Source organism: Palaemon carinicauda, chromosome 35 (genome assembly GCF_036898095.1).
Source record: "Palaemon carinicauda isolate YSFRI2023 chromosome 35, ASM3689809v2, whole genome shotgun sequence".
In the NCBI taxonomy this organism is placed as follows: Eukaryota; Metazoa; Arthropoda; class Malacostraca; order Decapoda; family Palaemonidae; genus Palaemon; species Palaemon carinicauda.
This window is the reverse complement of record NC_090759.1, coordinates 44,871,576-44,886,575: the sequence shown is the minus strand read 5'-3', so window position 1 is coordinate 44,886,575 and position 15,000 is coordinate 44,871,576. Positions and strand designations below refer to the sequence as shown.

The 15,000-nt window shown below is 39.3% G+C and overlaps 1 protein-coding gene across 4 annotated transcripts in view; it reads right to left on the bottom strand.

The window, feature by feature from the left end:
* The window catches only part of LOC137627716 (uncharacterized), a 252,300-nt gene that overhangs the window by 134,084 nt on the left and 103,216 nt on the right, over positions 1-15,000 (bottom strand). For all 4 annotated transcript variants that reach the window (XM_068358974.1, XM_068358971.1, XM_068358972.1 and 1 more), the window contains exon 3: positions 8,112-8,250. In XM_068358974.1, coding sequence (XP_068215075.1) covers positions 8,112-8,250 — 139 coding nt within the window. The remainder of the gene's footprint in view (positions 1-8,111; positions 8,251-15,000) is intronic.

Below are 15,000 nucleotides of genomic sequence, written 5' to 3'. Positions count from 1 at the left end.
ATATGTATATATAAAAATATATATATATATAAATATTTATATATAAATAAATATATATATTATATATATAAATATATACATTATATATATGTATATATATATATTATATATCAATAAATATACATATATATATATATATATATATATATATATATGTATGTATGTATGTATGTATGTATGTATGTATGCATTTATCTCTCTCTCTCTCTCTCTCTCTCTCTCTCTCTCTCTCTCTCTCTCTCTCTCTCTCTCTCTCTCTCTCTCATATATATATATATATATATATATATATATATATATATATATATATATATATATAACTATATATCTATATATATATACTGTATATATATATATGTATATATGTATATATATATAATATTTATGAATATATATATATATATATATATATATATATATGTATATATACATATTCATAAAAATATATATATATAAATATATATATATATATGTGTGTATATATAAATATATATATATATATATATATATATATATATATATATAAATATATATATTATATATATATAAATATATACATTATATATATATTTATATATATACATACATATATACATATATATATAAATATATATATATAAATATATATATATAAATATATATATATATATATATATATATATATGTATATATATGTGTGTATATATCTAAATATATATATATATATATATATATATATATATATATATATATATATATATATATACATACATATATTTATATATATAAATATATTTATTTATATATATATATGTATATTTATACATCTGTGTATATATATATATATATATATATATATATATATATATGTATATATACTGCGAAACAAGATGTTAAGAATTTACAACTCGCAACACGAAAAATGTTTCGGGCGATGAAAGGAGGTACGGTGCGAGAACCCAACCAAGTTCGAGACTGATTTTGAAATTTGCGTGCCGCCAACCCGTAAACTTGCCACCATCCTCCCACTCTCTCATTGGTCATCTCCCTACTCAGATGCTAGCTACCACCATAAGATCCTGCTCTCCTATTGTTCAGCATCTACTGTACTGTATGCCATCATGCATCTACAGATAACCAGAGAGAAGAATCCAATGTAGTCCTGTCTGGCCAGTCAAAAGACTCCATAACTCATTTGTGGTAATATCTCAACGGTTGGCTGGTGCCCTGGCCAACTCAAACAAAAACTGGATGATTACTTTGCATGAACTATTCTTAGTCAGGAGATACGAGCAAAGCACTGAGAAAAAATTTTGGTGATCGAAATAATACACACTTTAAAAAAATAAATATATTCTATACAAAAATAACAGCATTTCTAAAGTATTAACACCAAAAATAAATCACTCAAAATTTAAATCTGAACTAGACCTGAGATCTATAACATAACACTTCAGAAAATGATACAAACACTTGTTTTACTAGAAATTAATTTATAAAAATACTTAATTTTGACAACTAAAGAAGAGAGTTACCACTTTAACCCTCTAATGAATAAATAATAATGAAATTTACATTTACGTAACTGTTACACTTACGACTTTTGATTCACACAAGGTTTGAGAAAGGTTAAGCAAAATTTTCTCAGTTTAACCTAAATCTCACAGGGCCAATTACAAAAATTTATATTATAAATTGTACTTAAATCAACACACTACACTTTTAACTTATCACCCAATAATATCACCAACGTTTGAACAACACTACACACGATATCGTTGGATAGAAATCTCTATTCACTTTTGAGAGGATATACACACTTGAGAGGAAAGGGTTCTGGCAAACGTTGGCTCTTTCAAAGGGATAGGCTAAATCTCCTCTGCTGCTTATGCATTGCTAGGTCCTATATATACATTAACATACTTAATTCCAGAACCTTCCAGTTCGGCCTACTGGAAGCGTGGGGGGCATGTCTACCGGCGTCAAGATAGCCAACGTAGTAATTTGAAGAAGGGGTACTAACATAGCTTGCAAGGAAACTCTTAGCTAACACCACCCACCTTCCTCTCGTAACAGTAGAAATAAGAATAAACTTAGTCTAGAATTTTCATGTCTTATCTAACAACGTGGGAACATAAAAAAGACGTAATCCCTCGTGCTTATACCTCATATGTGTCATAGAGTATTGCTACAAGATTACATAAGACTTCGTAACCAAACTATGTGAAATAAAAAGTTAATTCTTTAAAATAAAGTAAATTTACATATACGAAACTGTATGAAAATACAACTAAATGAATGACGAAGGTCTCATGTAATTTTCATACATTACTTAATCCTACATGACTGGAACTCACCCAACGGCCTGGCTATACATCTCTTAAATACACAAATAAAAATACATGAATAAAATATTCTATTTTCACGAAGACCAGCTTCGTAAGATAGCTCCCCCCAAAAGATTATTTACTCAGGTCCTGAATCCATTGATTCAGCCCGAGATAAATAATCTGCAACCACTTTATCTTTACCTGATATATGCTTTAAATTAATACAATATGGTTGCAAACACAATGACCACCTAGTTAACATTTGATTATTATTCTTCATTTTATTAACAAAAGTTAAAGGATTGTGATCTGAATAAACTGTAATTTCTTCATTCTGTGGTCTATGCACATAAACTTCAAATTTCGTTATTGCTGTGATTAGCACTAGTAGTTCCTTTTCAACTGTCAAGTAAACTCGTTTATGCTTTTTCAGCTTTGATGAGATAAAACAGATGGGGGTGAAGAATTCCTTCCTTATCTTGTAATAGGACAGCTCCAATCCCATTGTCTGATGCATCCGCTTGGTTAGGGAATTTCTTCTTGAAATTAGGTGCGTACAGTATCAGTTTCGAAGATAATATGGCCTTTATCCTGTCGAAGGATTCCTGGCACTCGCTGGTCCACATATATTTTTTCTTGGGGCTAGTCAAATACGCCAAGGGAGCGATGACTGCCGAAAAGTTTGGAAATAAACATCTGTGGAATCCTACCATTCCCAAAAACCGTTGTAATTGCTTCCTCGTTGTGGGGGTGAGGCTTTCCTTATTTCCACGATATTAGCGGCTACCGAGGCAATTTGTCCTCTTCCGACTTCAAATCCCAAGATCCAAAGTACCGAATTGTTGCCTTTCCAAATTTGATCTTCTCTAGGTTAATCATCAGGTATGCTCCTTGCAGCTTATGAAATACCTTCTCCAGAATTTGGAGATGCTCTTCCCAGGTTGATGAATATATTACAATATCATCAAGATACACGCCTACTCCTTCAATCGATCCTAGAAGGTTATGCATCACTCATTGAAAGATAGCGGGTACATTCATTAGACCAAATGGCATGACTGTGTATTGATATAACACAAACGGGGTTATAAAAGCTGATAACAATTTTGCATTGTCGTCCAAAGGAATTTGATAATAGCCTTTCAACAAGTCGATCTTGGAGACGAACCTCGCTTGTCCAATGCTGTTGGGTAGTTGGTCTATGAGTGGCAATGGGTAATTTTGTTGGGTAGTTGGTCTATGAGTGGAAATGGGTAATTGTAGGACAAACTGATCAAATTCAACTTTTGATAGTCCGCACACATCCTGAGAGATACGTCTGGTTTTTTCCCGAGCAAACATGGAAAACTGTAAGGGCTAGAACTTTGTTCAGCTAATCCATTTTGTAACAAATGGTCCACTTCTTTTTCATGACTTCTCGGTGATATGGCGGCAGTCGATAAGCTTGTTGCTTGAACGGTGTTTCCGTCGTTTTAAGGTGTATCTCATGCCTCATCAAGTTGGTTTGTTTCAGGACGTCTGAGACAATTCCAGGGGAACTTTTAATGAATCGGCTTAATTCCTCTTGCTGCTCCTTGTTCAAATGAGTTCATTTCTCTTCTAAGTTTCTAATATTGGACAAATTATTCAATTTGCTTACAGGCCCTACCTCATATCTGCCGTTGTCTTCAGTGGATGGAATGGTTTGTGCTATACACACCTGTGAAGCTTCGGTCTCGTTTTCACTTAAGTATGGTTTCCGTAGGTTAACGTATACTTTCCTTTGACTTTTCCTTCCTCCTGGGGTTTTGATGACGTAGTTCAGGTCACTGATATTCTCCAAAATCTGAAATAGTCCTTGAAACTTGTTGGTGAGATGTAATCTTCTTATCGGTAAGAAAAAGCAACACCTGTTGTCCTACTGCAAACTGTCTGTCCTTACTTTTCATATCAAGCCTTTTCTTCATTTTTCCTTGGCTCGTTTTCAGGTTTTCGAGGGAAAATTTCCTTATCTCGATGATCATTTTCCTCAAATTTTTGCCATATTCTCAATCCGTTTCCCCTCGATCTTTCCATTTTTCTGCCAACATTTTAATCGGTCTTCTTACTTCTCGTCCGAACATCATTTCATTCAGGCTACATACCATGCTTTGTTGATAAGCATTGCGTACCTCAAATACCATTAACGGTAGTCCAATGTCCCATTCATTTCCTGTTTCGTTGCAGTGATTGGTTAACATACTCTTTAGGGTTTAATGAAATCTCTATGATGCTCATTGGGTCTCCTGATGATAGGCAATAGACAGTTAATCGTCTCACATCCAATAGTTTCATCACGTCCTGAAACAATTTTGATGTGAAATTTGTTCCTTGGTCACTGAATGATTTCCGGAATACCAAACTTGGTAAAAAAGTCTAATAATTTCTCAGCAATTACTTTGGCACTAATGTTCCTGACGGGTATGGCTTCTGGGTATCTCGTCACTGGACACATTAAAGTTAACTTATATTCGGTAATGGTCCCACAATGTCGATCATTACCTTGCTGAAGGGTTCTCCTCGTACTTCAATCGGGTGTAAGAAAGCCTTCTTGATGTACTCGTTTGGCTTTCCAGCCATCTGACAAACGTGACATGCACGGCAACGCTGGCTCACATCTCTATGCATGCCAGGCCAGAAAAAAAATGTTTCATAATCTTCTCCGTTGTCTCCCTTATTCCCGTGTCTGGTTTCATGCGCTACGGCGATCACCTGTCTTCTCAGCGGTGCAAAAATTAATATCTGACGGTATATGCCCCATTCGGCATACCCAAGGATGTCGGCGGATCTATGCTTTCTCATAAGCAATCCACCCTTAAAGTAATAACAGGTGGGAGACTGCTGCACCTCCGTCTCATCCACCACACTGTATAATAATTATGGTAACGTCGCATCCTTCCATTGCAATTCTATTAGCCTTTTCCAACTCACATGTCCTATTTCCAACACTCAGTTCTCTATTTCTTCCAAATTCATTAATTCCCTGTCTTTCAGTTCATTTGTCTGTCGTTCCTCTTCTTTCAGACTCTCTCGAGAGCTCTCCTCTTTCATAATTTACTATCATGGGAAACCTCTTCTTCTGTAAATAAGTCCTCCAAGTTCATCGTTTTTTCGGTTTCTCTGTCTTCTTCTGCTGTCACTTTCTTCGTCATACTCCTAGTCGTCACAAAACTAGGAAACAGATACGGGTAGTCCTTCTTGAGTTCAGTTGTTGGACTATACTTCAGTGGTTTCTTCTTTACAATGGGGCAAGGCACAAACGGCGCTCCACCAACCTCATTACCCAGAAGGATTTCTACTCCTTCGACAGCCAATGAATCCTTTACCGCAAAATCAAAATGACCTGTCACCAACTCACATGACAGTTTCAAATAGCAAATAGGAGTAATCTCCTCAACTCCCATTCCCTTCAAAATGAGAGAGACTGTTCCACCATTGGGTGTACACCTCGTGCCACCACGCTATGATTAAATCCTGTGTCGCGAAATATCTTGACGGGATCTGCTCCCACCCATCCAGAGCGGCTAATATACCTTCATTTCTTTAGTTATCAAGACATTTCTGTAAAAACTGGAGTAGCTTGCGAGCTATTTCTTAGAGGCTTGAGAATCTGTTCCTAAGCCTACCTAAGTAAAGGATTTGAAATAATTCGTAAACAACTCGCCCGCTATTCTACCCGACATACGTCATAGAAAAGGCTATCAACAAAGTCAACACAATATATTAGAAAGATCATGATGTTACCAACCAAAGAGATTTTAAAAATAAGATAAAACTCCCATACATAGAAGGTATTGAAAATATAACAAATAATATCAAAATTGAGAATCCCTTTGTTTTTACATATCCCAAGACCATAGGAAGCACCCTTATTAATGTTTATCAAAATAAAAGTTGTATGAGAATCAGGCGTTTATAAAGTACCATGTGGGGATTGTGAAAAAGTCTACATTGGACAAATGGGCCGTTCTCTATCTCAAAGATTATTCAAACATAAAAGATCTATTAATATAGCTTTGAAAACTCAGGGATTTTCGTTCACATTAGAGATTTAGGGCACCAGATTAACTGGAGTGAGTAGTCTTGGCTTTTTAAGAGTACCTGTCCGTACAGAAGGAAGATCCTGAAATCAGCCATCATAAATCAATCACACACATTGAACTTATCCGGAGGCCAATGGAAAGCTGACACAGTGGACAATACTCTTCTCAACCCGATCATAAAGAAAATAATCCATGTAGACTGACCACCGGATATGCATCAGAGGTCCAGACATCCTCCGAGCATTTCAACAATACGAAGACATACCTTGATGTAATTAAATTTGGCTAGTCCTTCCAGCACTTATAAAAACCTTAGAACAATTGGAAACACCCTTTTCTTTCATATATAAACCATCACTGTCCATTGTATTCCTCATTTTTACTTTAAAGCCTAAAGAGGGCCAATGTGTATTGGTCGAAATAAAGTGATTTATCTCTATTTCCTTTGTTTCTTTTATGGGCATTTTGAAGAAACACACACACACACATATATATATACAGTATATATATATATATATATATATATATATATATATATATGTATATATATATTATACAGTATATATATACATATAATATATATATATATATATATTTTATATATATATATACAAATATATGTGTGTCTGTGTGTTTGTATCCTTACCCTCGATTGCCTAAGGAGTTGAAGTTTGTTCCTAAGGCCGATGCAAACACCAAACTGTCACACCAATCTCATCTTCTAACCGACCCAGAAGATACAGGTCGGTGAGAAAACTCCCAAGTGAATCCAGAAGTATTGATTGATTTTTACCTGAGCGCCTATCAGCCTCACAAATGCAAACCGACCGCAAAGGTACCATATATGCATGAGCTTTTTATTGACATTGAATCAAGAACACATTCGATATCCTTACTGCCATACCGATAGGCTCAAAATTGCTGACCGACCCCAAGGGTACTACTCGGCAGGGATCTACATATGAAGCAACACTCTAAGGACAAGGTACAAGCTTCCCTTATGGTGGCAGGAAACAGGAAAAGTGGACACATCACCCAAACTTTTCCTGGCCTCAGGCAATTCCCTCTCAAAGAAGGAAAATTACCAAGCATTCAGAGTTACCTTCTTAGAGAGAAGTTCATGGTCTCCCCGATCAGTAAAGAGAACGATCACTGCAGGAGGGAACTGTGTACAATACAGTCCCACCCGCCACAAAGGTCCATAACATGGGAGGTAGATCTGTATCCTAGTAGGAACAAATTTCCCTTTACCACATGGTTACCTTTGGTGCTCTTCTGCCTCTTGAGTGAAAATGCTCAAAAACAATATCAAAGCAGTGAAAAGAGATCCAACAATTGTGTAAAGCAACAACAAGTACAGCCCATCCGTTCTTGTTGTGACAAAAGACAAAAGTTGGGTAAGCTGGAGACCATCCCCACCTACCTCCTGCTAATTACCTCACCTATCTTGTTAATGATTCAATAACTATTCCAACTCTGCTAGAGACATACTCCTAATTAAGGCACAAAAGGTTTGTATCCGTACAGAAACAAGGCCGGTTTTACAAATGCCATAATAAGTAACAATTTAAAGAAGACTCTTGACATAAAAATGAATAAGCTTACTATACTATAAGAAAGATTATACAGAAGACATGGATACAGATTACGGTTCTAAAACCTTATGTAAAAGGAAATCATAACAAAACAAATAATTGTTACTATATTTACCCAACCGATAACAGCATTTCCAAAGACATACCTTAATACATGGCTTAATGTTGAAGTGGTCACAATAACTCTCCAAGTAACTGCGAACCTCTGTGTGATGGATAAAAGATTCCTCCCCTTTAGGAAAGGGAAAGTCTGGAAAGGCCATTGCTTCTTTTGGCAGATTTGTCCTAAAATTCAGATATTGGTACCTTAGTAATTTCTTTTTATTATCTAACTTACATATCCTGACATCAAAATAATAATGAACATTCAAGCCAAGATATCACTATCATTAAGCATAATAATAATAATAATAATAATAATAATAATAATATTAATAATAATAATGATGATGATGATGATGATGATGATGATGATGATGATGAGTGTTATTAAAGGTAATTACTGCCTCAGTGGTGTTAAGGGTGGTGTTAATTTAGTAATGAACTTTTTCTATTGTTCTTAACACCTTTTTCTCTTCTCTACTGAATTCCGCCAGTAATTATGGAAGGGATATACTTCATAAGGTAGGTAATGGAGACCATATCATTCATAATTCTTTTCTTTAATTGTGAATATAACAGTAAATAACATTAAAGAACAGATATTAGATACAAAAAAAATATTCTTTGTCATGGACCAATTTACTATGGGTGTATGCACAAGTAACATTCACTTTATTTACCACAAAATTTGAAATTCGTAGAATTAAGTAAAAATATTATAAAATTCTTCGACTCAACTAGTTTCGAGCAGGGAGAAGGTACTCTGTTATTGTTCTGTTGATTGGAGCAGGACTTGGGACCCTAAAATTTTTCCATTTGCTTGGAAGGGATCAATTCTCCTCGGAATTCAGATTCTGAGGTAGAACACTGAAGAGCCAATGCTATTTTCCTACTCTCTATGTGGGTGAACGTATTTTCTAAGATTGCAAGGCCAGTGAGTATTTATCCAGCAAGGATCTTACAGATTTTATTAGTATTGATAGCCCAGTTTTAGCAGTTAGGGGGTTTACAAAATGGGATCTAAGTGGATTCAGGCCCATATCCATGTTATTGATTTTGAATCTGACAATGATTAAGACTCTGCGAGGAGGAAGCCTTACTGCTGGGTTCCTCAGAGGGTTGCTCGGAGAAGTATACCTTTAGGGACATCTCGATGACTACTTCACTGCCTAGGTTGGATCCTGGTTAGTGTTCCACTAAGCAGATTACAGATCCGTCTGAATATGGTATGCTTGTGTCCACTATGGACACCTTGCTGATAGCTAGAATAGAGACATTGATCTGCTCCTTCTATATGGTCAGCCCATAGTCTTTTGCTTCCTTCCAGCTCCAGCATAGGCATTCAGTTGAGGTTGAGCCTTTGGGCTACCAGCTTCCTAGGAAGGGTCCTATGGGATTTTTTCCTTTCGGTCCTCTGGATTCTGTGGTCGCCAGGCCTTTGGGTTTAAAGGTAGTATCGAATCAATAGAATTTTAATTTTTCTAAAACTTTTAAAAACTTTTATTCCGAAATCAAAATCATAGCTTCGAAATGGTTAAAGTAGAAAAAAATAATAAAAAAGCTACTGCTCAGACAAGCATAGATCAATTCTCTATCATAAAAAAGGGATTTTGACGAAGGAAAAATCTATTTCTGGGGAGAGACCTGTGATGCCCGGTGAAAAGTCCTTCTATCTACCTTTTCTGATATAAATCTTCCAAATATACCAGAGAAAAATAAAAGCATGGAATGCAGAGGTTACTACCCTCGCGCGAGCACCTCGTGAGTGCCGTGTCTACATCGGGGGCGTGTGAAAACCACTATTCACAGGCTGTCTTCCAATTAGATAACTCCTTCATCAAAGGGAAGGGCCATAACAAAGACCCCAGAAACCACACTTGCACCACGCCACCGCCACCTACACGAACACCCTCCAGGGCATCCTTCTGCAAGAACACATGGCTTGGCAAGGAAAGGGTGGGTCCGTACAAAAATAACCGGGAAGGGTTTCACCGGGCGTCACAGGTCTCTCCCCAGAAATAGATTTTTCCTTCGTCAAAAGCCCTATTCTTGGTCGACTTGTGACGGCTGGTGAAAATGTACCAGAGAATGCCTTCCAAGCCCAATAAAGTAATAACATAATGAGGATAATACAATCACCATGTACGACAATAATAAAATATAATAATGTAAGAAACGTCCAATTACCAACTAGCCAAATGACATAAGGGAACGTAAGGCTAAATAACTAAGACGACAAGGAATCAAATGAGTGTCGAATCACAAAAGGCATCAAACCTTACATGTCTAAGCATATCTAAACATTAAAGGAACGGTAACTACAATAACAGTTAAACCATAGGAATTAAACATGGCAAATATCATAGGGCTAACGAACTACCCAGGAGAGTGGCGACGTGGTGTGAGTGGCGGGTAGGAGGGAGAAGAGAAGAGATGGAAGAAAGGAAGAAGTAGAGATTAATGGGGAGGGAAAGGCTCCCCCCTGCCATCGTCGGGTATTTAAGGGCCTGTAAGATCTTTAGATAGTGGCGTTTGACAACCATAGGGGATTTCCAACCCGTATATTTTTTTTAAAAAATCATCAAAGTCCCTGTTCTGGAAGTAATTGATGGAGGTATCTACTGTCCGTATATCATGAGCCTGGGGAAATTATTCCGGATTAGTATGTTTAAAGAAGTAGAGGATTTGTTTCCTGATACCGTGAATGGAAATAGTACCTCCTTGTTCCCTGATAACCAAGGGGCCAGACGAGCGGGTGGCAGTTCTAGCTAAAAGGGCCTTGAGAGTAGTGACTGGACACAGAGAAAAGATCCTGGGGAAGAAGAATAATCTTCCGAGGGGAGCACCTATTTGCGGATCCTCATCTTTTAGCTAGGAAAGCATTGTCTGGAGAAAGGAGTACTTCGGCTGAAGGGAGGAAATCTGTTTTCCGGGTTCGTGAGAGAGCTAGTTCTGATATTCCATCACCTGAGCCCAAAGCCGTTAGAAATAAAGTCTTCCTAAGAAGAGTGATATAAGAGCAGGATTCATTGTCCGTGTCCGGCGCAAGTTTTGAGGACACCGTTCAGAGACCAGAGTCCTTTTGTGGCCGAACCGAAGGTCAAAGCCTAGCACATGTTTTTGGAATAGATGAGAAATAGGAATCAGCTAGGTTAATGCTAAACCCAACAAGGAAGATCTTCTTCCAAGCTGACTTGATGGTGGTTAAAGGGCTAACTGTTAGGCCTTTGCCAAATAGGAACCTCAAGAAAGAGATGGCTATATTCGGAGACATACGAGTATGGTCTGAACTCTTAGGGAATCTGCTAGTTGTTAACGGCCGAATCATATTGGCAAATTGTCGAGTCCCTTTTGTCTGATTCGATGAAGAGATCGTTTTCCGATTCAATGTTCGCGTCTCTACGAGCTGCAAACTTCCTGTAGTCCACAAAGTTAGAGTTTTGGCTATCCTTGAGTAATCTGACACAGTGAGTTTGGATTACTTGAGTTCCTCCATCACAGTAGGCCTTGCGGGTTCCTCTGTCCTGCAGGATCGGCAGCCTCCACATGTGGGAGAATGACGTCAACTTGGGTGGTAAGGTGGAGCTCCCTTGGGACCACCTCGACTGGAGTGAGGCGGAAGGAGTCCATGTAGAAAGTTCCCCTGTTTTCTTTAGGAGGAGATGGTCGAATCCTTCCTTCATACCTTAGGTCAGGCCTGTGGCACCCTGAACTGCAAGGGGACCCCCTGGGGTTCTGGGGCACTCTCTTCCTAGGGCATCTTACAGGGACAGAGAGGTCTCTCCGTACGAGAGGTTTCCGCCAGAGCAGAGTCCTCCGAGTCACTCCTGGGATTGGCTGGAGGAATAGCACCTAGGAGGAGAGCTTGCAGCAAATGGATCCTTAGAGTGCAGCCCAAGGACTGGGAATGGGGAATGACCCCCTTCACAGCCTCTCGCATTACATGAATAATGCGCTCAGCCATAGTGGGTCACGAAATCCCGATGTACTGGGAGGGGGGTCCTCAGGGCGGTACGGAGCCCTTGGCTTGGAAACATACGAAGGCTTCCGAGACTCCTACCCTGCAAGCAGGATAGGAAATGGTTTTCCCTTAAGGGGAGGATCAGGATGTTGACACATGGGCGATAATTGTCTCAGGGCAGGTGGAGCCCCACGAGACTGGCGAGAATGATGGGAATCTCTCCCTGCATCCAAAAACGGGGGTGGAAAAAAAGCTCCGCCACCTCGTCAGGCGACGCTGTCCCATCAGATGATGCTGTCCCGTCAGGTGATGCTGTCCCGTCAGGCGACGCTCCCCGTCATGCGATACTGCCCAGTCATGCGACACTGCCCTGTTACGTGACACAGCCATGTCACACGGTGCTGTTCTGCCACCCAACGCAACATAGGGTTGAGGTGGTACAAGACCAGGAAACCCGGGGGGAATAGCAACCATAGGGTGAGAACGCCCTAAGTCGCACAACTCCCGGGGATCTGCATGACGAGAACCAGAGGGTTCTGCGTCACCAAAATTCCGGAGATTCAAAAGATCGTTTGAGAATCTGGTCATGTGAGACCGTGAGGTCTCTCGCGATGAACACCCGGAGGTCCAGGAGGATCACAAGATCCCATGGGCTCAGCGTAACCTACGAAACGAGAGCCCGAAGGCTCAGCACCACACCAGTCACTGTGTATTTTAGCGAGGTGGAACTACCCTACCACTAGTTAACAGTAGAAGGTAAGAAGGGTGCCCGGCTATCCCTTTCACACACACACCAGTGTACAGTATTCTGATTACTTTTGATGGCAGGCAGGACTTATGGGGGACAGGTGATGGTGGGAGAATTTGTATAAATAGCTATAGGTTTGTATTAGTTAGGAAAAATACAAATTACTTCTAAATTTGTCATTTCTTCGTACACTACCAAACCTTACGCTATTTATAGGGATGGCTCACCCATTAGGAGGGTGGAGGTCCTGCCCAACTGGCTGGTCTTTGAGCAGGGGTTTTCCAGTACGTGCTTTGCAAGTGACAAGAGAAACCCTGACACCTCACAAAACTAAAAATGCAAAGCACAGTTAGCGGCCTGAGCAATTCCGGTGAATGTGTGAGGTTAGCAGTGTGACTAGTCTATGGAACATATTCTCAGAAATGTAGGAATCTAAGAAGTAACCAAAGACGTTGCCCAATCACACCTCGCCAGGTAGTATGGGGACGCAACAAGTATATTAATTTATATTGTACAAGGTTACACAAGGGAAATGTTTATACCTGCAGACAGTGGGGTCAGCTTTGCAGAGTACCATAGGCGCTGTTGCCCCGTAGAGTGGAGAAGATGAAGGAAAGAAAGAACCACTCATTCTTTGTCAATCGTCCCAGGCTTATCCTTGGTTAACTTTGCCCTCACTCTATGCTACTTGTTCATCAAGGAGCTCGAGGTGTTATAAACCATTTATTGTGTAGCCACCACAAGAGTAATGGAGGACGTCTGCATGTTTCTGTGGGTCACGTCTTGCAGGAAGAGGGAGGTCAAGGTCAGAAATGCTTTCACCTTAACACTGGCATGGCCTGCGTCACAAAGTAGTTGCTTGTAAACGTTATGAGCAAATTCTACCTTACAAGTTATTATGACCTCTGGGTCACCTCTATGAGGAGATGGAGAGGGAATCAATAATCAGTAAATGACCGTGTGTGTCCCAGTCATGAACGAGATCCTTATGAGCCTCCGTTGACCCTTCTAGAGTTGGCGAAACGTGCTGAACCCTTGGGGCGAGCTATTGTATGTTCCTCGAGGTATGGCCTCAATTTAATCACTGGCATAATAGCCATTGATCACAATACAGAGAATTTCCAGTCAAAAGGGCTTGAACTTGAGGTTCAAGCTGTCTGGAAAATACTTGAATGGTATTGGTTCCTCACCGTGAGGGAGAGACGTTGAGGGTGACCAATAGGGTATGCCTACTCTCTTGGTCAAGGACAAAACTTGGAGAGAATGTCCTCGGGATCAGGAGAAGGTCTGCAGTCTAAGGGTCCTAGGTCTTCGAGGAGAGCACCCCAGGACCGAAGGAAGTAACCTGTGTCCCGTAGAGGGAATAGCGCCCTTGAGAAGAAAGACAAACTTTACACGATCCTCACCAAGGAGCATCTAATTATAAAGGAAGTCCTCATTGGGTTCTCCAATGTTTTGGACATGTCACTGGACGTGACAAGACTATTAAGCAAGACGAGTCTTGCCAACGAGGCGTGTCTGCTGAGCTAACCTAGTCTCTTAATAAGACAAGGCTGCCAACGAGACCTGGTCAGTGGCAGGAAGAAGCCATTTTCTCAAGAGGAATTTTTCAAAGAAAGTAGCCAAACAGGTGAAAGCCGTCTTTCTCACGCAGGAAGAAGATCAATGCCTGTCATTGTTATCCACTCTGCTTACCAATTGCCACAGTTGTCACGTTAGACACCACTGAATTTAATTATATAGGAACGAGAGAATGAGGGGGCGTTAACCCCATGGGGTTGTGCCTCTCGATGCAGGGGGAGGACCAGATTTAAGGGATCTGCCTCCACAACCACGTCCGATATCCGATTTGCTGCAGGAGGCTGACTAACTAGCGCAGTTTCTATCCAATCAATGAATGAATGAATGATTTGTAATTATCTGGCATAATAACATTAGTGGTCATTGATGCCAATTTAAGTATGCTCAATTAACTATTAATAACTTTAAGATAAAAAACTAAAATAAAAACCATTTAATAAGTAACTTAACGATGAAACATTTAAAATTTAATATATTGAAAATCAAGTAGGAGGGCCAGATACCAATATGAACTTGAAAATGACACTAGCATCCTGAAAAATGTCCCCTCCAAGAATCTTGGTGAGGATGTACCTGCCATCCTCATCACAAGCTTCAGACAGGAATTGTTCCCCAATACCCACAAGACTTGGATATTCTATAC